At 41.4% G+C, this 25,358-nt stretch overlaps 1 protein-coding gene across 1 annotated transcript; it reads left to right on the forward strand.

The window, feature by feature from the left end:
• The first annotated feature begins 1,659 nt into the window (after positions 1–1,659).
• LOC142433579 (E3 ubiquitin-protein ligase SIAH1A-like) lies at positions 1,660–24,931 on the forward strand. The gene is given in 4 exon segments (XM_075538412.1): positions 1,660–1,954; positions 23,967–24,085; positions 24,202–24,299; positions 24,301–24,931. Coding segments are annotated over 4 exon segments (1,143 nt in total).
• The last annotated feature ends 427 nt before the right edge of the window (positions 24,932–25,358 follow it).

Here is a 25,358-nt window from a genome sequence, read left to right on the forward strand (position 1 = left end):
TCATCCAATAGTGCTGTTTAGATCTGTAGCCTCCTTGTTAAGTTACTTTTCCTGTGATCTGTCTATTTCAGAGAGTGATGTATTAAAGTCACCTAATATAATTGTTGAGTCTGTGGTTTCTTCATCTATTGGAGTGTTTGATTTGTGAATTTCACAGGTCTCTCGTTAGATGCATATATATTTATTATGCTCTCTGGTTCATGGTCTACTGTTCCCTTGAGAATTATATAGTGCCCCTCCTTGTCTCTTGTTATGGCTTGTACCTCGAGATCAATTTATCAAGGACTCTGTGATATCATCTTGTACCTTTTGTGATGGGTGTTTCCCTACTTCCCTATCATCAGTTTGTGTTGTGTGTGTGTGGTTCCTTCTTGCCTTTTTCCACTATTCAGCTAATGCTACCTTGGGGATGTTTTCTCTTTGTCACACTTTGGATGGAGTTGTTATATGAGACAGTCGCTTATTTGTGCTTGGTGAGTGTTGATCTTCTGCCCATACTGGGTTGGCAAGGATCTTTTGTAGGGCTGATTTTTTAAAATGTATTCTTTGAGTTTCTCCTTGTCTGGGAAGGCTCTTATTTCTCCAACAATCCTAATATATGATTTGGTTCGGTATAGTATTCTTGGGTTAGTGTTCTTTTCCTTCCATTATTGGATTATGATACTCCACTCCCTATTCTTTTCCACCATGTCCACTGATAGATCTGAACGTATTCTTATTTGGATACCTTTATAAGTGACTATTTGTTTTTCCCTAGATGCTCTTATGATTTTCCTCATAGTTGGATATCTTAACTATGATGTGACTTGGTGACTTCTTCTTGGGATTCAGTTTGGCTGGTGTTATTTCTTTCAGCTTCCTGAATGGTTTCCCGATTTTCATTTATTAAGCTGGGGAAAATTTCCTCTAAGGATTCCCTTGCTATTTTCACTGTTGATTTATTTGTCGTGTCTTGTTCCAGTAGGTCAATTATTCTAATATTGTTCCTCTTCATAGCAGCAGACATGGCTCTCATGTTTCTTCAGCTTCTCTGATTGTCTTATATGACTGTCTTTCCCATTTGTTCAAGTCTTTCTGGTTATCCCCTAGGTCACTGGTGCAATTCTCTTCCTCCTCAAGTCTGTTGGCAAAGTTTGTTAATTCGCTACTGGATTTTGTTCTTTCATTCCATTTTTGTATTCCCTTTTGGTGCCTTGCCTTTATCTCCTTTATCATTTCATCCTTTTTGGTTATTGCTTCACTCGTATCATGTATGACTCTGAGTCACATTTTAAAATTTATTTCTGTGGCAGGTAAATGTCAGCTTCTTCTATGCACATCGTACAGTTCTTGACTTCTTCTGTCATTTTTCTCTGTTTCTCCTTCTTTATCATTGAGGCTGTTGGGGATGATTGCGGTTTACACAATATTTAGAGGAGCCAGCGCCATCTTCAGAGTTGAAGAGCACTGGGTACTCTCTTAGGGGACACATATGAGTGCTTCTTTGACTGCACTTCGGGTTGAGTTTACTGGTGTATCTTCCTGTGGATTCACGCTTACTTCTGCCAACCAGTATTAAATTATTTGGAATGAGAGTTGTATCGTCCTTTCTTGGGACACTGGTCAGGTAGTTGTGATCCCACGAGGGTGGTGGTTCACTGGCTGATCTGTCAGGAAGCCATGGTGGTGTGTCCCACAGGGCTTGGAGCACCTCAGATGGCATGTGATGTTTCTCTCTGCAAGTATAGTTCCAAGGAGCATGAGTGGGTGTATTCTTCTTGGTGTACAACACCGTTGATAGCAGGCAGAATTATCCTAGTTGGAGAGATTGCCATGAAGGTTGGACAAAAGTTACAACAGCAGTGTGGAGAACCACAAGTGCCAAGCAGGAGTTCCCCCAGTTCGCCCAGGGCCTTGGGTTCTCGGAAGGAATTACCCCAGCACTTTGTAGGGGAGATTTCCCCAACCATTTGGGGTATAGCCGAGAGAGGATGTGATTTTTCTGGCCGCTTGTAAAGCCATCAAGTGGGGCAGGAGCTCCACCAACAGGGATGTTAGAGTTGCCCTAGAATGACGGGAGTGGCCTGGATGCCAGTAGCAGCTTGTACAAGTTAAGACAGGGCGAATAAAAGAAAAAGAGGGAAAGGAAAACACAAAGTCAAATAAAATAATTAAAATGAAATTTGCACAGACACAAAAAGCAAAGAAAAAAGAAGAACAAAGAGACAAAAAGAGAACACCAAAAAAGAAAAACTGAGTCTTCTGAGACTGTGGCAAGAAAGAGAGAGGAGAAAAAAAGAAGAAAACATTAAAGGAGAAGAAAAGAGAAGAAAAAATAAAGAGATGGTTGATCCTAATGCCATGCTGTGTACAGCACTGCCTCATGTCGTGTGCTGCACTGCCACAAGGAGAAGCCTGGAGTTTCTGTAGGCCGAGGGTAGGGGACTGGAAGCCAGCAGTGGCATGTGGACAGAAAGAGTGAAACAGGAGCGAAACAGAAAAGAAGAAGAGAAAAGAGAGAGAAGAAAGAAAGAAAAAGAAAAGAAAGAGAAATAAGGGGAAAATACAGCTGTGCTCATTGAGACTGTGATCAGAAAGAGAGAAGAAAGAGAGGAGGAAAAAATTAAGAGTAAAGAGATAGCTGATCACTGATCACTTGAATGTGGTGCTGGAGGGGTTTAAACCCTGCTCCAAAATGCTGGGTAGGTGTGCCCTTTTGGGGTAAGATCCCACCAGTGCTGGGTGCAATTGCCATAGTTTGCAAGATCACTGTAAAGGACGGACAGAGGTTTTTTTTAGCAGCATAGAAGTCTGTCACAGCTGCCTTGTGTGGTGTGCAGCTCTCCCACAGAAGCCAGTCTGGAGTTCCCCCTGCTCTTTGGGTGAAGTTAGTGGCCTGAATTCCAGCAGAGGCATGCGAAAGACAAAATAGGGAGAGAAGACAGAAAAGAAATAAAAAGAAAAAAATGAAAGAAAATGACAAACCTGAGACCAACTGTGGAAGGAAAGAGAGAAGAGACAGAGAGAAGAAAAATAATAGAAAATAAGGAGATAGCTGAGCGTGAGGCTGGGGGAATCCCAACCCTGCTTCAAGGTGGCAGGGTTGTGGGCCTACTTGGTGTAGAGTCCCAAAAATGCTGGCTGTAATTACCTTCATATCCAAGAGGCCAGGGAGTGGTCGCTGCAGCAGTGTTGAGCACTTGAGATCAGTGGTATAGCTGCCTCGTGCCATATGCAGCACTGTAGCAGGTGGGGGGAAGTTCCCTCAGCAACATTTAGGGCCCCAGGACAGGCAGGGGATGCCCCAACCACGCAAAGGCCAGGCAGGACCTCCATAACTCCCTGTAGGATCACTGAGGGTAGACAGTAGCTCCCCCCATTGGACTTGAAGAGTTGCCCTCCATACACAATTCTTTAAAAATCTGAGAATACTTTACCCAGCCAAATTATCTATGAAGGCAGATGGAGAAGTAAGAGTCTTCCCAGACAGGGACAACCTTGAAGAATACATAAAAATAAACCCAGCCCTACAAAAAATCCTTGCTGATCCAGTATGGGCATATGATCAAAAAACGCTAAGGGCAAAAAAGAGACAATCACATAGAACAACTCCACCCATAGGGTGACAAAGAGGAAGCAGTCCCCAGGATAGCATCAGCTCAATAGTGGAAAGAAGGCAAACATAAACGACATGCAAAACACAAATAGATAAAATAGATAGATAGGAAAATATCCAATACAAAAGGTACAAGGTGACATGACAGAGGTCACAGATGGATATAATAATACTGAATATCAATGGCTTGAACTCAGGCTTTAAAAGGCAGAGGCTTACAGACTGGCTCAGGAAACATAATCCATTGACCTGCTGCCTCCAGGAGACTCATCTCAAGCTTACAGACAAAAACAGGTTGAGAATTAAAGGCTGGAGAAAAATATACCAAACAAATGGTAGTGGGGAAAAAAATCAGGGGTAACAATCTTAATATCTGACCAAATTGACCTCAAGATACAGGCCATAACAAGAGACAAAGAGGGCACTATACAATGCTCAAGAACCAAGAACCAGTAAGCACAATAAACCAATATGCACCTAAGGAGAGATCTGTGAAATTTATAAATCAAATACTCCAAAAGATGAAAAAAGAGATCACAGGCTCAGAAACTATAGTTGGTGACTTTAATACAGCTATCTCTGAAAAAGACAGATCATTGGGAAAGAAACTCAAAAAGGAGGCTACAGATCTAATTATCACAATTGGAAGACTTGACTAGATAAATATTTTCAGAGCTTTCCACCCACATGCAAAAATATTCACATTCTTTTCAAGCCCACATGGCACATATTCAAAAATAGACCACATGCTGGGACATAAACTGAACTTGAGTAAATTCATAGAGTTTATACAAACATCTCTCTCCAATACTTGCAACACAAATCTAAAAATTAACAAGGACAGTGAAGAAAACAAGGGCAAACAATTGGAGGATGAACAATTTCCTATTGTAAAAGTAGTGCCTATTGACCAGATCAGAGATGAAATCAGGAAGTTTCTAGAAACCAATGAGAACGAAAATACGATGTACCAAAACCTGTGGGATACAGCAAAGGTATTTATCAGAGGAAGGATGATAGCAATAAATGCACACATTAAAATAGAACAGAGACTCGTGGATGATATGCTGACACAAAACTCACACCAATTGGAGCAGAGTCAATGGAACAACCCTATTAATAGCAAGTGGATAGATATAATAAAAATCAGAGCAGAGATACAGGAGATGGAAAACAAGAAAACTATGGAAACTATGAAAAAATTAATGCCGCTGAAAGTTGGTTATTTGAAAGGATTAACAGAATTGATAGACCTCTGGCAAACCTAACCAAAGAAAGGAAGGAACAAATGACATTTGCAAGGATGAGGGATGAAACATGGCATATTACAATGGACCCTAAAAAAATCAAAAGGACTATTACACAGTATTTTGAAGGTCTATATTTCAACGAATTCAAGAATTTGGAAGACATGGTCAAGTATTTGGAAACACAATCCCTCCCTCTACAATCCCAGATGTATATCAACAACCTCAACAGACTCATAGCAAAGGAAGAAATAGACAAGGTACTAAAGGGATTACCAACTAAAAATCCCCTGGGCCAGACGGATTCACAGGAGAATTCTACCAAGCATTCAGGGATGAACTGAAACCAACCCTATAAACACCTTCCTGATCATAGAAAAAGAAGGAAAAGTCCCAAACTCCTTTTATGAAGCCAGTATGACTTTGATGCCCAAAGCGGGCAGAGATGCCACAGAATGGAGAACTATCGACCAATATCCCCAATGAACATCGATGCAGAAATCCTTAACAAAATACTGGCAAATAGTATACAAAGGCATATTAAAAATAATTCACCATGACCAAGTGTGATTCATACCAGGGATGCAGGGATGGTCCAACATACGGATGACCATCAGTATTATTCACCACATTGGCAGGAAAAATGATAAGAACATTATGATAAAATCGATAGATGCGGAAAAAGCATTCAACAACATCCAACACACATTCCTCTTTAAGACACTTAAGAAGATAGGAATAGAAGGAAAATTCCTCAATATTATACAAGTCATATAAAAAAAACCAACAGCTAATGTGGTAGTTAACGGAGAAAAGACTAAAACAATTCCACTGAAAAAGGGGACCATAATAATATGTCCTTTGTCCCCACTCCTGTTTAACATGATACTGGAGGTCCTAGCTAACAACATAAGACAAAGGAAATCTATTAACAGTATTCAGCTGAGGAAAGAAGAGGTGAAATTATCACAATTCGCAGAAGGCATGATTCTATATATTGAAGATCCCTAAAATCCACAAGCGGAGTGTTGGAAGCAATAGAGGAATATGGCAGAGATGCAGGATGCAAAATCAACAAACAGAAGTCTATTGAACTGTTCTACACATCGGACAAGATCACAGAAGAGACAATTAAAAAGGTAGTACCCTTTACAATAGCCAAGCACAAATTGAAATACCTAGGTATATACCTGACTAAAAAAAGAAAGCTTTGTATGAGGAAATTATAAAACACTACTTCAAGAAATCAAGAGTGACCTCAATAAATGGAAGAATATCCCGTGCTCTTGGACTGGAAGACTCAGTATAGTAAAGATGTCAGTTCTGCCCAAGGCACTATATAAGTTCAATGCTACCCCGATACGAATACCACCATCCATCTTCAAAGAATTGGAAAACAGATTACCAACTACATATGGAGGGGGAAGAAGCCCAGAATTAGCAGAGAACTCCTCAAGAAGAAGGACAAAGTGGGAAGGATTACTATACCTGATTTTAGCACACACTCAATGGTAACAGTTGTCAAAACAGTGTGGTACTGGCATAATGACAGATATTCAGACCAATGGAAAAGAGCTGAGGACCCAGAAATAAAAACATCAGCATACAGGCAACTGATCTTTGATAACGACCCCAAAAATATTAAATGGGAAGCAGATGCCATCTTCAATAAATGGTGCTGGAAAAAATGGATATCTAACTGCAGAAAAACGAAGCAAGACCTTTACCTCATTCCATGCAGAAGAATAAACTCAATGTGAATCACAGACCTTGAGATAAACCCCCCAAAATTATGGCCATTAATGAGGGAATTGGGACAAACCTGAGAACCTTGGAACAGGGAATACATAGGCTCTCAGAAATCGGGAAGGATACAAATACAGAGGAGTCACAAATAGATAAGTGGGATATACAGAAAATAAGACACCTGTGTACATCGAAAGAATTCACCAAGAGAGTAATAAAAGAGTCCTCCAACTGGGAAAACATCTTTAGCAATGACACATCAGACAAAGGCCTTATTAGTAAAATCTACAATACTTTGCAAGCTTACAATAAGAGAAAAACTAATTGCCCACTGAGGAGGTGGGCAAAGGACCTGAACAGAAGTTTCACAGAGTCTGAAATCTGAATGGCCAGTAAACATATGAGAAAATGATCCCGATCATTAGCCATAAGATAAATTCAAATCAGAACAACTTTGAGATACCACCTAACAACCTCAAAGATACCCCAATTAAAAAAATCAGAGAGCAACAAGTGTTGGAGGGGCTGTGGTGAGATAGGAACTCTCATCCACTGCTGGTGGACCTGTAGGTATATACAGACACCATGGAAATTGATTTGGCGATTTCTAAAGCAGATGGAAATAGAGATACCATACAACCCAGCAATCCCCCTACTGGCCTTATAAACAGAAGAGGCAAGAAACAACCACGGCCAGACATCTGTGCTCCAATGTTTATTGCGGCACAATGCACAATTGCAAAGACTTGGAAACAGCCTAAGTTTCCATCGATAGATGAGAGGATTAGTAAACTCTGGCACATACACACAATGGAGAACTATACAGAACTGAAAAGCACGGACAATCAGATAAAACACATCGCTTCATGGGACGAGCTGGAAGGAATCATGTTAAGCGAGGTAAGCCATACTCCAAAGGACAGGTATAACATGAGTCCCCTGAGGTAAGTACAATCAGCATGCCAGGAATAGAAGAATAAACACCTATCTCGCAATAAACGAGTGGAAGCAAAGTTAGTGGGAGGGAGGGCAGGTCACACCCAGGGAGGTACATGACAGCCCAACATAAAGAAGGCGAAGGGGTGTAGGTGGAGGGAGAAGCACGGTGGGGAGAAACCAAGTGGATGGCACGGGGGGAACAGGAAATTAACCCACCCAGGCAAGAGTATTGGTTGTGTCCCCATGGAACTGGAACATGCATACTGACCCCACCATGACACGCCAAACCAGGAGGACAACGTAACACGCGGAGGAATACACAAAGAGACTGGACTATACGGCGGCCCAAACCAGAATTGGCCCGACCCCACCATCGAAGGGAGTACCACAGAAAATGAAAATAGATCATCTGACGGGAAAGGAACTGACCTACCACACCACATCGAGAAGGAAGCAGAAGAAAAGGTAAGAGGAAGAATGGAGCAGAGCACACCTGGGTCCCCCAAGCTCAGAGGACGATTGCCTCCCTAGAAGGGCTCAATGTACAGAGAGGACCATATAGCTGGCCCCAAGGCGAGATGCGATGTCTTGCACTGACCCATGGCCCTACACGGGACAACACCTGAGACACAGTATGGGATGTGCGACTGAGCTGGTCCCACCACACTGAGGCAAAACACTGGGGGTGTGCAATAGAGTGGTGGGGGAAGCAGAGAAAGGAGGTCCTGAGGGAGCATAAAAGATGGACTTTGGGGCCAGGACGTGGCACCCCATCAGACTCATCCAGAAAACACTCCTAAAAGTCAACAAACAGACCTTGAACTACTAACAGGCTTTTTGTTTTTGCTGTCTATTTGTTTTGTTTTTTCTTTTTATCTTCTTTTAAATTTTGTATGTCAGAGGCTTTTTTTTTCAAGCTTAACATTTGTGTATTTTTTTGATATCTTTTTTTTAACAATTTATTGGGGCTCATACAATTCTTATCACAGTTCATACATATACATACATCAATTGTATAAAGCACATCTGTACAGTCTTTGCCCTAATCATTTTTTTCTCCTCTTTTCTTTTTTTACATTTTATTAGGGACTCATACAACTCTTATCACCATCCATACATATACATACATCAATTGTATAAAGCACATCCATACATTCCCTGCCCCAATCATTCTCAAGGCATTTGCTCAACGCTCCTAAGGGCCAGCACACGATCCCTAAACTAACTACAAGCTTTTCTCTTGTGAGCTGTTTTGTTCTGTTCTTTGTCAGTGGTTTGTTTTTGTTGTTTTGTTGTCTGGTTGTATACTGTTGCTTTGTTTTCCTCTGTCTTGTTTTCGTGCATGTTAGTGTCTCCACAGGTCTGTCTTAATAGGACAGGCTGGATGAACTATCTGGAGGAAAAACAACGGGACCGACAGTTCCGGGGGGACTTGGGGGGGGGTTAGGGGGGGTAAGGAAGTGGTGTTAACAAACCCAGGGACAAGGGAAAAACATGGGACCCCAAATGGTAGAGAAGGGGGGAGTGGCAGGCCTGGTGGGAAATGATCAAGGGTAAGGTTGCTTAGAGAAGAGGTATACTCTAGCCCAGGTGGCGATGAAGCATGGTAGTAGGGCAGGAGGAAAGTCAAGGGAGATGGAGGAAAGAGCTAGGAGTCAAAGGGCATTCATGGAAGTCTAGACAAAGACATGTAAATGCAAATATATATAGGAGGATGGGGAAATAGATCTATGTGTCTATATTTATAAGTCAAGTATTAAGGTGGCGGAAGGACCTTGGGCCTCTACTCAAACACTCCCTCAATGCATGAATACCTTCTTTTATTAAATTGGAACTCTATGATGCTCACTCTCCCGACACAACGGCTGGAGCCAAAGTGGGTGAACAAGTAAATGTGGTGAAGAAAGCTGATGGTGCCCGGCTATCAAAAGAGATAGTGACTGGGGTCTTAAAGGCTTGAAGATAAACAAGCGGCCATCTAGCTCAGAAGCAACAAAGTCCACATGGAAGAACACACCAGCCTGTGTGATCGAGTGGTCCCCAAGGGATCAGTTACCAGGCATCAAAGAACAAAAAATCATATCATTGACTGCACACCTCCATGATAGGATCGCTGAAGACAAATGAGTGCATAAGCAAATGTGGTGAAGAAAGCTGATGGTGCCCGGCTATCAAAAGAGATAGTGTCTGGGGTCTTAAAGCTTGAAGGTGAACAAGCGGCCATCTAGCTCAGAAGCAAATAAGCCCACATGGAAGAAGCACACCGGCCAGTGCGATCACGAGGTGCCAAGGGACCAGGTATAAGGCATCATGCAAAAAAAAAAGATATAAGTGTGTGTATGTATGTGTATATATGTGTATATGTATATATGTATATGTATATATATATATACCATATTAAATGAAGGGGGAAGTGCAGAGTGGAGACCCAAGGCCCAAGTGTCGGCCAATGGAGATCCCCTCATAGAGGGGTTTAGAAGAGGAGATGGGTTAATTAGGGTGTGAGGTAGTACCGATGAAGAACACAGCTTTCCCCCAGATCCTGGATGCTTCCTCCCCCCAACTACCATGATCCGAATTCTACCTTGCAGGGCTGGATAGGACAGAGGCTGTACACTGGTACATATGAGGGCTGGAGGTACAGGGAATCCAGGGTGGATGATACCTTCAGGACCAAGGGTGTGAGGGACGATGCTGGGAGAGTGGAGGGTGAGTGGGTTGGAAAGGGGGAACTGATTACGAGGATCCACATGTGACCTCTTCCCTGGGAGAGGGACAGCAGAGAAGGGGGGAAGGGAGACTCTGGATAGGGCAAGATATGACAAAATAACGATGTATAAATTACCAAGGGCACATGAGGGAGGGGGGAAAGGGGAGGGAGGGGAATAAAAAAATAGGACCTGATGCAAGGGGCTTAAGTGGAGAGCAAATGCCTTGAGAATGTCAGTGGCTTTTTGGTTTGTTAGTTTGTTGGTGTTGCTGCCATCGATGCTATGTTCTTATGTGCCACTTTGGTGCTGTCAAAGCCATTTGCATTTATGTGCACATATTACTATATCTCCAGGTCCACCTAGATAAGATAGGCTGGACAAAAAATGTGAGAAGAAAATAACGGGACCAACGATCCCGGAGGGACATGAGAGCATGGGAGGTAGCAGAAGGGAGGAGGTGTCAGCCAACACAGTGACAAGGGAACATGGAGTGGTTCAAAACCAGTGGAGGGAGGGGAAGGGAGGACTGATAGGGAGTGACCAAGGGCAAGGTAAGTGAGAGGAATTACTGAAACCAGAATGAAGGCTGAACATGGTAGTGGGACAGGAGGAAAGCGTAAGGAAATAGAGGAAAGAAGTAGGAGGCAAAAGGGATACAGAGAAGCCTAAATACAGACATGTACATATGTAAATATATGTATGATTATGAGGGAAATAGACCTATATGCATATATTTATAGGTTTAGTAGAAGGGTAGCACATGGACATTGGGCCTCCTCGCATGCATTCCTTCAATACAAGAGCACCTTGCTCAGCTAAACTGTCATTTCATAATACCCCCTTCCTGACATGATCACTGAAGACAGATATGTGCATAAGCAAACGTGATGAAAGCTGATTGTGCCCTGCTATCAAAAGATATAGTGTCTGGAGCCTTAAAGGCTTGAAGACAAACAAACAAGCGACCATCTAGCTCAGAAGCAACAAAGCCCACAGAGAAGAAGCACACAAGCCTGTGTGAGCACGAGGTGTTGAAAGGATCAGGTGTTGAAAGGAGCAGGCACCAAAGAAGAAAAGCCATCATTGTGTGGTCACCTTCCCCTCATAAATGCTGAAGATGAATGTGTGCATAAGTGAGTGTGGTGAAGAAGGCTGGATATGGTCTGGCCCCTGCCCTACTAATATACTACCTGGACCTCACACTTGGAGTGTTTGTATACAGTAGCTTTTTCCTGTGTTCCTTTTTGTACTTACCAGGTGTACATAAGAAAATCAACTAAAAAGGGGGTGGAGGGAAGAGAGGGGAAATAAAGAAAAAGATGTGTGATGGGGGAATACGGCACTGATCCAACCAATGGGAGGGTATTGTGGGTCCACAGGAAAAGAGGGACCAGATGTAAAGCCAGTGCCAGACGAATGCAGTGTGCCAGCAAGGAATGGGGAGCCAGTGGAGGGGCCTGAGGGCTCGGCCCCCATACCAGGTACATGGACAGGTGCCCCTCACCCCAGAAGAATTTATTGAGAGGATGGCACTGAAGCTGCCACTAGGGAAGAGGGTAATGTTTGATCAGAGCACACGGGAGAAAATAAAGGGGGATGAAGAGAGAGTGGAGCACAACCTGGCCCATCAGGCCTGGAGGACGATATGCCCACTCTGAACAGCCAATGTACAGAGTGGACAATATGGCTGATCCCACTATGAGACACGCCATCCCTTGATGGCCCAGGACCTGAAGAGAGACAACACTGGAGACTCAGTGTCAGTACTGACCCAGACTGACCCTATGACACTGAGGCAAACCACTAAAAGCGTGTGGCAGAGCAACCATGGGAGCAGAACAGGGAGCCCCCGAGGGAGTACAAAGGACAGACTCTGAGGTTAAAGCATGGTACCCCATTGGACCTGACTGAAGGACACGCCTAGAGATAAAAAAACCAGACCTTGATCTATTTACAGGTTTTTCTTTCTTTTTAAATATTTTTCTTTTAATTAATTTATTCTGCAATGGGTAATTGGTTTCCTTTTTTTGTTGTTGTCATTGCTGTTTTCTCACTCATTGCCTATCTTGCTATGGCTTGATTTTTGGTGCATATAATTGTCACTACAGATCTATCTAGATAAGATTGACTGGATGAATACTCTGGAGGAGAAAACAACAGGACCAATGGTTCCGGGAAGACACTGGAGAGGGAGAGGAGGGGGTTAGGAGGTGGTGCCGACCAACGCAGGAACAAGGGAGCAACAAGTGATCCAAAATCAGTGGCAGGGAGGGTGTGAGAGGACTGGTAGGGATTCAGCAAGGGCAAGGTAACCAAGAGAAATTACTGAAACGCAAGTGAAGTCTAAGCATGATGGTTGGACAAGAGGAAGGTGGAAGGATATAGAGAAAAGAACTAGGTGACAAAGGGTATTTATGGAGATCTAAAGACTGGAATGTACATATGTAAATATATTTATATAAGATTGCAGGGAAACAGATCTCTGTGCATATATTTATAGGTTTAGTATTAAGGCAGCAGATGGACATTGGGCATCCACTCAAGCACTTACTCAATGCAGGAACACGTTGTTCTATTAAACTGGCATTCCAGGATGCACACTTTCCCGACACGATGGCTGAAGAAAAATGCATGCATAAGCAAGTGTAGTGAAGAAAGCTGACGGTGCCTGGCTATCAAAGGATATAACGTCTGGGGTCTTAAAGGCATGAAGATAAACAATCGGCCATCTAGCTAAGAAGCATCAAAGTCCACATGGAAGAAGCACACCAGCCTGTTTGACCACGAGGTGTAGAAGGGACCAGTTATCAGATATCAAAGAACTAAAAATCATATCAATGGGTGCCCACCTTCCTGTTACGATCACTGAAGACAAACGTGTGCATAAGCAAATGTGGGGAAGAAAGCTGAATGTGCCCAACTATCAAAAGATATAGCGTCCGTGATCTTAAAGGCTTGAAAAACAAGTGGCCATCTAGTTCAGAAGCAACAAAGTCCACATGGAAGAAACACACCAGCCTGTGTGACCATGAGCTGTGGAAGGGATTCGGTATCAAGGATCAAGGAACAAAAGAATCATATCATTGAAAATGTGGGTGAGTGCAGAGTGAAGACTCAAAGACCATCGGTAGCCAACCGGACACCCCCTTACTGAAGGGTTGTTGGGAGGAGATGAGCCAGTCAGGGTGCAGGTTGCAACGATGAAACATATAACTTTCCTCTAGCTCTTAAATGCTTCCTCCCCCTCCACTATCATGATCCCAATTCTACCTTACAAATCTGGCTAGACCAGAGGATGTACATTGGTACAAATAGCAAGTGGAAACACAGGGAATCCAGGAAAGATGACTCCTTCAGGACCAGTGGTGAGAGTGGCGATGTCTGGAGGGTGGAGGGAATGTGGGGTAGAAAAGGGAAACTGATTATAAGAATCCACATATAGCCTCCTCCCTGGGGGATGGACAGCAGAGGAGAGGGCTGGGGGAGATGTCAGACAGTGTAACATATGCCACAATAATAATAATTTATGAATTATGAAGGGTTCATGAGGTGGGGGGAGTGGGAAGGGAGGGGAAAATGAGCAGCCAATATTAAGGGCTCAAGTAGAAGGCAAATGTTTTGAGAATGATGATGGCAACAAATGTTCATATGTGCTTACAACAATAGATGTATGTATGGATTGCGATAAGAATTGTATGAATCCCAAATAAAATTATTTTTTAAAAAGACTTGAAAATAAACAAGCAGCCATCTAGCTCAGAAGCAACAAAGCCCACATGGAAGAAGCACACCAGCCTGTGTGACCACGAGGTGTCGAAGGGATCGGGTATCAGGCATAAAAGAACAAAATACCATATCATTGTAAATGAGGGCGAGTGTAGAGTTGCGATCCAAAGGCTATCTGTAGGCAACTGGACACCCCCTTACTGAAGGGGTGTGGGGAGGATATGAACCAGTCAGGGTGCAGGGTAACAACGATGAAGCATGTAACTTTCCTCTAGTTCTTAAATGCTTTTTCCTCCCACTATCATGATCCCAAATCTGCATTGGTACAGATTGCAACTGGAAACACGGGGACTCCAGGACAGATGACCGTTCAGGACCAGTGGTGAGAGTGGCGAAACATGTTCGGTGGAGGGAAGGTGGGGTAGAAAGGAGAAACCTAATACAAGGATCTACATATAACCTCCTCCCTGGGGGATGGACAACAAAAAAGTAGGTTAAGGTAGACGTCAGACATTGTAAGATATGACAAAATAATAATAAGTTATGAATTATGAAGGGTTCATGAAGGAGGGGGCATGGGGAGGAAGGGGGAAAATGAAGAGCTGATATTAAGGGCTCAAGAAGAAGCAAATGTTTTGAGAATGATGATGGCAACAAATGAACAAATGTGCTTGACACGATATATGATGTGTGGATTGTGATACGAACTGTATGAGCACCAATAAAAAGATTTCAATATATATATATACATGCATATATAATTATGCATGTGTGTATGTATCTAATTCCAAAGTGAAGTTTGAGTGAAATATCTCATCAAATCAACGGAGGCAGTGTAATGTATTGTCTGTAGCATATGACTTCGTGTACCAGATTAATTGAGTTCAAATTGTGCTTTTTGTGACCTCAGCAACAACTCCAGTCACTGCTATGAAGATAATTCTGCCTCACAGTGACCCTCTAGGTTAAGCTAATTAATCTCGCCTTTGCTATTCAATCTCTTCTATAATATATGATGATGCTATTCAGTAACATGGGATGAATGGTAACATTGTAAAGAAAATGAGACAGAAATTGAAGTGATGGGAAAAGAAATGATAGTAAATTAAATTAAAACTTGCAATAAATCCATGTACAAAATACAAAGCATTCCTGTATGAACAACAGAGATGGACAGCAAATTTGTCTCTGAGTTGTCTCATGTCTAAGCATTATAAATTGTGCTTGTCTAAGAAAAGGAACAAAACAAATATTTATAATATCTAATAGCTCCATAATATAATGGCAAAGTAGAGTATTTCCTGAATGAGAGAAGCTAAAAACCCAAGATAAATTTCCCAAGTGGGTACACACAAGGGAAACATAGTGTAATATAGTGGTCTCTATCTTCCATAATATGCCTACGGGAATAGCTTCATGGAGGAGAATCAGCATAAAAGCAATTCCAGAGGGCAAAAAACAATCATCCCTCAGCTTTACTTCTGTTTAACTACTTCTGACACTTAAATCACATGGCTCTCCTTCTGGCTGGCTGTCCCTAGGGTCTACAGGTTGAAGGGATGCTGTCTTGGGTCCATTAATGCGCTAGGAGAACTTTGAGAACCCACAGGAGGCATTATACTTAACAACTACCAGGTAAAAACTCTGTGATCAAGTTCATACTCGTTGATGGCAACCTTATAGAACAGGATAGAAGTAGACCTGTGAGTTTCTAAGAATGTGGTTCTTTTTTAAAACAGCATTTTATTAGGGGCTCATACAACTCTTATCACAATCCATATATACATCAATTGTGTAAAGCACATCCGCACATTCCCTCCCAATCATTCTCAAAGCATTTGCTCTCCACTTAAGCCCTTTGCATCAGGTCCTCTTTTTCCCCCTCCCTCCCTGCTCCCTCATCCCTCATGAGCCCTAATTATTATTTTGTCATATCTTGCCCTGTCCGATGTCTCCCTTCTCCCCCTATTCTTTTGTCTGTCCCCCAGGGAGGTGGTCACATGTAGATCCTTGTAATCAGTTCCCTCTTTCGAACCCACTCTTCCTCTACCCTCCCAATATCGCCACTCACACCCTTGGTCCTGAAGGTATCATCCGCCCTGGATTCCCTGTGCCTCCTGCTCCCATATGCACCAGTGTACATCCTCTGCTCTATCCAGACTTGCAAGGTAGAATGCGGATCATGGTAGTTGGGGGGAGGAAGCATCCAGGATCTGGGGGAAAGCTGTATTCCTCATCGGTACTACATCGCACCCTGACTGACTCATCTCCTCCCCTAGACCCCTCTGTGAGGGGATCACCAGTGACCGACAAAAGGGCTTTGGGTCTCCACTCTGCATTCCCCCTTCATTCACTATGGTAAGAGTTTTTTGTTCTGATGATGCCTTATACCTGATCCCTTCGACACCCCGTGATCGCATAGGCTGGCGTGCTTCTTCCATGTGGGCTTTTTTGCTTCTGAGCTAGATGGCCGCTTGTTTGCCTTGAAGCCTTTAAGACCCCAGACACTATCTCTTTTGATAGCCGGGCACCATCAGCTTTCTTCACCACATTTGCTTATGCACTCGTTTGTTCTCAGCGATCATATCATGGAGGTGTGCACCCAATGATATGATATTTGTTCTTTGATGCTTGATAACTGATCCCTTCAGAACCTCATGATAACTAATGTATACAAACAATCTTGGGGTGAGGACCATTTAGTAAGGACTGTGACTCTTAACAAGAGAAAGAAAGTTTGTTCTTCTTTCATGAAGTGGCTGCTGGCTTCAATCTGCCGACTTTGCAGTTAACAACTCAATGTGTAACAACTACTCTACAAGGTCTCCTTGCCAGTTATACGAGGTGTACTCAGAGTGCAAGCAAAAAAAGCCATTATCTTCTAGCTTCATTTTTCCACACACAAAACATTAAAGCCCCCCTCATTAAGAAGTACATAAATCAGGATCATCATAAAGAAGAGATTCATAAGCAAATTCTGGGCAGATTTCCAGTGTATAGTCTCCATGTCTTAGAGAAAACATACCACCTCTCTTCATTCAGGAAATTGCTTTCTGAGCCTGAATGTTCTGAACTTTTATTGGACAATCCTGTAAGATAAGATAAATCACACCTCTTGAGGTTAATTAATATAGGTTTCCCCACTGAGCTTTTTCAGTTTTAGCCAGTTCCCATTCACCATTGAATTTTGGTGGTGGAGAAGAATATTGAAAATACCATAAATTGCTCCAAGAATATAAATTGATATGTATTGGAAGAAATTAGACCAGAGTGCTCCTTAGGGACAAGGATGGCAAGACTTTGTCTTACATACTTTGGGCATATTGTCAGGAGAGAGCAATCACTAGAGAAGGACATCATATTTGGTAAAGTTGAGGGGCAGCAAAAAAAGGAAGGCCCTCGACAAGATGTATCAATGGATTCAGGCATAGGAATGATGGTGAGGATGGCACAGGTCTGTTTGTGCTTTCTTCTGCTGTACTTAGTTTCGCTTTGTTGGAACCGACTCAATGATACCTGTTGTAGTTATACAATCTATTGTCAATTTGAGAGGATTAAGAGTGAAGGGTTGGAGTTTATCCTGTCAGTCAGGTTGTAGCTTGATTGCCTCCTTTAGAAGCAATGAATGAATAAATAGCTGGCTGGAGGCAGGACACAGGCTCACTCCCTGGGAGACATTGCAGCTGACAAAACACATGGAACTACCCAGTGCCCTGAGCTGCCTGTGCTGAGGTGCTTACAATGCCACTAGATCTACAAGGCTTCCCACCCTCTGGCCTGTGATCTTCATGCATTTGGCGTTATTGCATGTGTTTTATGAGTCTGAGGAGGACTTTATAGATTGGTATCAGACATATGAGCTAATATCGGACTTATGAACTTGATCTGAACTAGGCTGGGATATTTTCTCAATATTCAATTGCTCTTGCATATAAACCTCTTTATTATACACATGAGTGTCTATGAATTTGTTTCTCTAGTCTGCCCATCCTAACATAGCACATAACAGCAACAACAACATTTACCAGCACAATTCCTCAAGAGTCACCTGGAATTATCAAAGTCATACCAGTTAATTTTAGGGTTATTACTCTGGAAGCAAGCACAGAGACCACTGTTATTAGAGTAAAGCTAAGTCATTTGCCCTACTTCCCCATGATGAATATAAGAGGGTCTATAATGCCTTTATTGGCCTGTCTAAATGTCAAGTGAATGAATTAGAAGATAATTTCATTATAAACTGGATTAATTCAAACACAAAATCTAATTATCAAATAGTCACAAACTGTATCACAAAAGAACTAAAATAAATGTCCAGATTCTTTTGTTTGGTACACAGAGTCCCTTTATTTCTTTTTCTCCATTTTAATATATTAAACCAATGCATAAGATCTCTAGATTTTTAAAGCCTCTAGCTTTTTATTATCTTATACTGGGCTGCATAATATATACATGTGAGGTTCTTGGCATTCCAGGTATTTGAGATCTCATCTCTTTAAGAAAATAACTGTAGAGGAGGAAGTAGCACCTTTGGGAGGAATTTCTCAGAGACCAGCACACAAAGGGGATGTGGATAAAGATATCCTACACTTCCAGATAGTAATATTCTCAGCATAAATATAAGTAAAGAGAAGTTTGGTCAAGTAAAAGAGCAGCGATAGATGCAAACAGATTCTCCTATGTCATTGACATTCGGCATAAGCTGGGGGATTAAAGTTCCCCAACTCACCAGACCAAGTTTTCCCAGTCCTAAAAAGAGCCAAGTTGGCTGACCAACAAAGCTCCAGGGAAGTAGCTCTGTGTGACCAGCCTAGGAAAGCTATAAGAAGAAATAGTTTCTTAGCCCAAGACAATGGATCTCCATTCAGGTCCTCTCATGACCACACCTTCCAGATAGCTGGGATAGGACAGGCTACCAAGCTACTTGAACATAACTCTACAGGGCATCCTGGAATTTCATAAATACTGAATAAGTTAACTCTCCACACAAGCCAGGGTAACCATAGCCCCACTCAACAAAACGAACACCCCATCCAAGAGGTACAGCTCTGCAGGGCCTTTCTTCTTACAGCACACAATCAAATATATTGCCATTTGCAGGCTCTTCTTTTTCCCTTGTTCTCAGACAATACATTAGCATAGCAAATCCAGTAGAGTGATTAGAGACAGGGGAACTGAAACTGAGCTCACAGACCCTAAAGAAACTGTCAATACCTAAGATTTAAACCACATCACCTGGCCTCCAGAGAATGCACAATACTGACACATTCTACACATGTGGGTGCACTTGGAAGGTGTCCACCAAGAAGACTATGCATAGCAGAGGCAGGACGTTTCTGCATGAGACAAGGCCCATAAGCAACATGGCTCAGAGGGTGCCCCCAGCCGAGGTACCAAATAGATTGAGCAATGTCCATTGTACCAGAGTCTGGTCTGCACCCCAAACCTTTCAGATTCCCAACCAGCTCTCTGAGTAGCTTCATCTCTCCCTCCTACATCACCTAGATAGGAGGCAGTTATTGACGCCCACTTCCCCAGCACCATTTGGTCACCTCCATCATCTGAAAAGTGTGAACTCCCTCCCTCTGATCTGACCTCCCAGAGGAGTATTTCCTTAGGATAATTAACCTAAATCAAAAGTATAAAGAATGCTCAGTCCCATTAGACACCAAAATAATTCCCCTAGCCTTAATCTCAAACCTATTCTGCCATTGTGAAAGACCATAATACTCTCAGACATTGCCCCCAACTTCCCAAAAGACTTCTACTTCAAACAGAACTGGTTTCCCATCAGGACAAGCTCTAGACCCAATCTCTTCTTTTGTTGTTACTATTGTTGCTATGGGTTCTATCATTCCTATACCCTCCCCCTCTTTAAAATAATCTTGCAATATCCTTATCATTCATTTCTACATAGGACTTCCCCATATGTTGGTCTACCTAAGGACAAAAGTATACATTATTTTACATGTTTGGTTTTAATTTACTTTTTTATTATTTCAATCCCTCAACACATTTTGAAACCAGTTGGTAAGCCCTACATCAAAGACAATGCTCAGGGAAAAACTTAGAAAGCACAGATACTTTAACAGATATTCCACTTCTTAATGTAGTATCATTTTTTTCTATCCTTATTTTTAATACTTTTATTTCATAGCACTTTTTGCGTATCTTTCATATTTTATTTTCTTCTCTTCAAGCCTTCACATTCATTCTCATCCTCATAAAACCAAAATTGGCCAATACTCTTACTCCCCCCCAACTTCCCCCCCTCAAATATTATTAGTGTTACCCCCTTGCTGCAAAAACAATGCAATTTTTGGGCTAATTTCTGTTAACCTGCCAATTAACACTACCTGATACATCCCTTTTTTTGCTTCATTTTCCTTTATATTTCCCTCTTCTAACATTTCCCCTTCCACTCTTGGGCCTCACCCCCTAATGCTTATTCTAACATCTATCAGCCCTCTACTGCAACACCTAAAAGTTAACTACTCCCAGATAACCCTAGCTCCAAAATACCCCTAATTTCGACACCAACATGTCAAGAAAACAATGGCAGATACCCGTTCACCAAAAAAAGCAAGAGAAACAGAATCAAATTTTTGAACATAAACTATACCTAAACCAAAAGCCTGAAATTGTACAGGCTATGGAATTAACAATAAAAGAACTTAAAAATCATGATTTCTCTCATACAACATATTATGAAAGAGTCTGAGAATAAAAGGGAACTATATGCCTTACAAGAAATACTCCAAAGAGAATGAGAACAATTAAAACACTATAATAGCAGAACTACACTATACTAGAAGAGAAATAAGAAACAGGATTGAAGAGAGGGGAAACTGAAAATAGTGAGCTTGAAGACAAATCTATAGTCTCTAATCTAAGAGAAGAACAAATTTTAAAACTGCAAAGGAGATCCCGGAGAGCTTGAGAACAATGTGAGACAGAATCAAGAGCAATAGCCTGAATTTAGAGCTATATCAGAAGAAGAAGGAAAGAAAAAAGAAACCCATAAACAGTAGTCTAAGAATGCCTACAAGAAAACTTTCCTCAATTCATAAAAGATGAAAAGATTACTATACATGAAGTTGAAAGTATTGCAACCAGTAGAGATGCCCAAGCAAAACTCTCAGGCATATTTTACTTAAGATGTCGAACATCAAAGACAAGGAAAAATGATAAGTTCAGTCAGAGGAAAAAATAGCAATTACATAAAAAGGGACAGCAATTAGAATAAACATAGTATTCTACTCAGAAACTACACAGGCAAGGATGTGATGGAGTGACATATACAGAATCCTAGAAGGAAATTAGCATATCAACCTAGAACCATTTACCCAATAAAAATACCATTCAAATATGATGAAGAAATAAAAGAATTCCAGGACTAAGAGAAATCAAAGGAATTTACAATAACATATCCACCACTACCAAAAATACTCAATGAAGAACTTAGGTAAAAAAAATCACCACCAAAAATAATAACAAAGAAATCTGAATCCAACATACATCAGAGCATCCTCCAGGGCACACCACAGCAACATCAGAGCAACATCCAAAGCAATTAAGTAATACAGGCAGAAAAAAAATAAAAATAACACATATGCACCCCAAATATAAAGTGAATTGACAGTAAATATTACATCCATATCAATAATCTCACTGAATGCTAATGAACTAAATGCACCAGTAAAATAGTCAACAAAGAAACAAAACCTATCAATATGCTACCTACAAGAAACACACAACGGAAGCATAGACATAAACAAATTAAAAATCAGAGGCTGGACAAAAACGTAACAACAAGCAACAACCAAAAGAGAGTAGGTGTAGCAATATTAGTCTTTGAAAAAAATAGACTTCAAGGCAAAGAACAGTCACTATATCATGATCAAGGGAATAATACACCAAGAAGATACAACTATAATAAACATATATGCACCCAATGAAAGACCTGCGAAATACGTCGACCATATTCTCATTCAATTGAAAATGGATATAGACAGCTAGACAATAATAATAGGAGACTTCAATATGCCATACTCCAGGGAAAGAACATCAAGGAAGAAACACAATAACGACACAAAGGAGCTCAACAATACAATCAACAAAACTGATCTCATAGATATATACAGAATGCTCCACCCTGAAAAAAAAAAGTACATTATATGTTCTTCACCTGCATGTATGGAACATTCTCAAGGACAGACCACATTCTAGGACACAAAGCATGCCACAATAAATTTAAAAAATATTGAGATCCTTCAACTTATCTTCTCAGACTACATTCTAGGCCACAAAGCATGCCTCAATAAACTAGAAAGCAATGAAATCCTAAAACCTGTCTCCTCAGACCACAAAGTTATAAACCTAGAAATCAATGAAGAAGCAGACAGGAATTCAGAGACAATCAAATGGAGAATGCACAATATAGTACCATATATACTCAAGTATAAGCCGAACCGAATATTAGTCAAGGTACCAAATTTTACCACAAACATTGCATAAAAAACGTACTGAAAAATTCGGCTTATAATCGAGTATATAGGGTACTCACCAATGGGTAATAAAGAAAATAAAGGAGGATATTTTAGAATTCCTCGAGACAAATGAGAATAATACTACAACATATAAAAACCTTTGAGACACAGCAAAAGCAATAATCAGAACCCAGTATATGACAATCCACACACAGGAAAAAAGAAGAGAAATCCAAAGTCAATACCCCAACAAAACACCTGCAAGTACTAAAACAGACATGGTAAACCCTACAATAAAAGAAGTAACAAAATTATAAGGGTAAAAGCAGAATTAAATGATATAGAAACAAAAACACAACAGAAAAAAAAACAAGAAGATGGTTCTTTGAAAAGATTAATAAAATTGAAAGACCACTAGAAATTTAACAAATGAAAAAAGGAAAAATATGTAGAATAAGAGGGGAAAAGGGTTACTTTATAGCAGATCCAAATCAAATTAAAAGAATAATAACACTGTTATGAAAAAGTTTATTCAAACATATTTTCGAATATAAGAGAAATGGAAAGATACCTAGAAAATATCAACCACACAAATTAATGCAGAAAGATATTGAAAAATGTAACAGGCCTATAACAGAAGAAATGAAGCCTGTCTCTAGGAAACTTCTAACACAGAAAAGCTTCTGACCAGGTGGTTTCACGGGGATTTGAATTCCATCAAGTTTTCATAGGAGATCTGACACCAATGAAACACAAATTGTTCTAGAACATAGAAGAAGACAACAACCTCCCACCCTCGTTCAACGAAGCCAGCATAACAATGATCCAAAATCAGGCAAAGATCCCAAACCTCACAGAAAATTTTAGACCACTGTGAACACAGAAGCTAAAGCCCTCAACCAAATTCTAGCCAATAGAGTGCCACATCATATCAAAATAATAATAAAAATAATTCACCAAGATCAAATTCCAATAACAATCAATACCACAAATAAGACAAAGAATAAAACCCACATGAACATATACAATATCCAACACCCATTTTTTGATAAAAAATTCAACAAAATGGGATAGAAGAGCAATTCCTCAACATAATAAAAGCTGTATCACCCAACATCACACTCAATGAGGAAAATAAAGAAAAAAGAGACCAGACAAAAATATCCTTATCCCCATAGTGGAAGTCCTACCTAAAGCTTTCAGAGAACATAAAGAAATGAAGAGCGTTTTCTTCCCTGTCTCCCCCTAGCCCCGCCCTTTCAAGGAGCTAAACCACGCCCCTCACGAACAGGCGTCTTAGTGCTTCTGTGTGTGGTATTATGCGGAAGTGAGGATGCAGAACAGACTGGAAAAAGCCGGAAGGGAATCCCAGCAGCCTTTGCGAGACTCATTCTCTATCTGAGGCGACTAACGGCTGCGTCAGCACCACGGTTGTGGTCAGGGGCACCTTAAGTGGCCCCGTGTGTCTCCTCAGTCTCGACTTCACCTTAAGTGGCCTCGTGTGTCTCCTCAGTCTTGACACCTTTAAAAAGTGGCTGCTTTGTCTGTGCTCGAGGGCATTGGCGCAAGTGTTGGCGACAGAGCGCGTTTGAACGAGGCCTGGGGTCCCGGGCGCTCTCTCCACTCCCGGAAGTGAGCCTTCAGACTGCGACAGCTTTCCTACTTACTGCACACCATCCCAGGGGTTGCCCGCGCTGCCCGGCACAACCGCTGACTCCAGGACTTGGTGAGTCTTTGTGCTCGTCTAGCCCTCTGACTGTGCGTTACCACCCGTCCTCCAATGTCAAAAAGCTCGTCTTGTTTGTAGCAACTGCCGCCCAAAGCTCACCTGTTGTCCCATTTGCAGGAGGATCTATTCGCAACGTGGCTATGGAGAACGTGGCTGATTCTGGACTCTTCCCTTGTAAATATGCCGCTTCTGGATGTGAAAAAACTCTGCCTCCTGAGGAAAAAGCAGCTCACGAAGTACTCTGTGAGTTCAGGCCTTATGCCTGTCCACTCCCTGGTGTTTCCTGTAAATGGAAAGGCCATGTGGATGCTGTTGTGCCCCATCTGATGCGTCATCGAACACCCATTACAATGGTAGAGGGACCAAATGCCGTTTTACATGCTACAGGCATTGAACTTCCTGGCACTATGGACTGGGTGATGATACAGTCCTGTTTTGGCTTTCAGTTCATGGTAGTAATGGAGAAACAGGTAGGATTTTATGGCGACGAGCCCATCTTCGCACTTGTACTGTTGATAGGAACACAGGAGCAAGCTGAAAAGTTTGTTTGTCAACTTGAGCTAACTTGTCCTGGGCGGCGTTTGGCTCGAAAATCCCATCCTCGATCTATTCGTGAGGGAGTTACAACAGCCATTTTGAATCGTGACTGCCTAGGTTTTGACATCATAGTTGCACAGTGTTTTGCAGAAAATGGCACCTTAAGCATGAATGTAACTATTTCCAGGCGTTCAAACGGTAATGAAACATGATCTGTCCAGTGTTTAAAACCAATTTAAAAACATCCAGTTTTCACAAAGAATTAATGTACCCAGTAGCCAGCCAACCAGAATTGTTTTAGTAGCTGGAAGCTAGATATATGAAGGTAAATAAAAGGAACTCTGTTAATATACGAAGCAATAGCATGTATTAATGCCAATATAATATAAACTATGACAACGAAAGCTAATATATATATATATATTTTTTTTATATATATTCCCGTTAGGCATCATTTGTATTAAAAGTTGATTCTATAGGATGCATTGCAAAATAATTCTGAATTTTTCCTTATTGTAGATTGATTAGTACCATTGAGAAAATGAAAATAAAATGTTTTTGTGTGTTCTGTGCACTTGCATGCAGGTTGCACATTTATGAGTGGTTTTCTCCTCTGCGTTTAACTGACAAGCCATGTGA

The sequence above is a fragment of the Tenrec ecaudatus genome, chromosome X (genome assembly GCF_050624435.1).
Source record: "Tenrec ecaudatus isolate mTenEca1 chromosome X, mTenEca1.hap1, whole genome shotgun sequence".
NCBI lineage: Eukaryota > Metazoa > Chordata > Mammalia > Afrosoricida > Tenrecidae > Tenrec > Tenrec ecaudatus.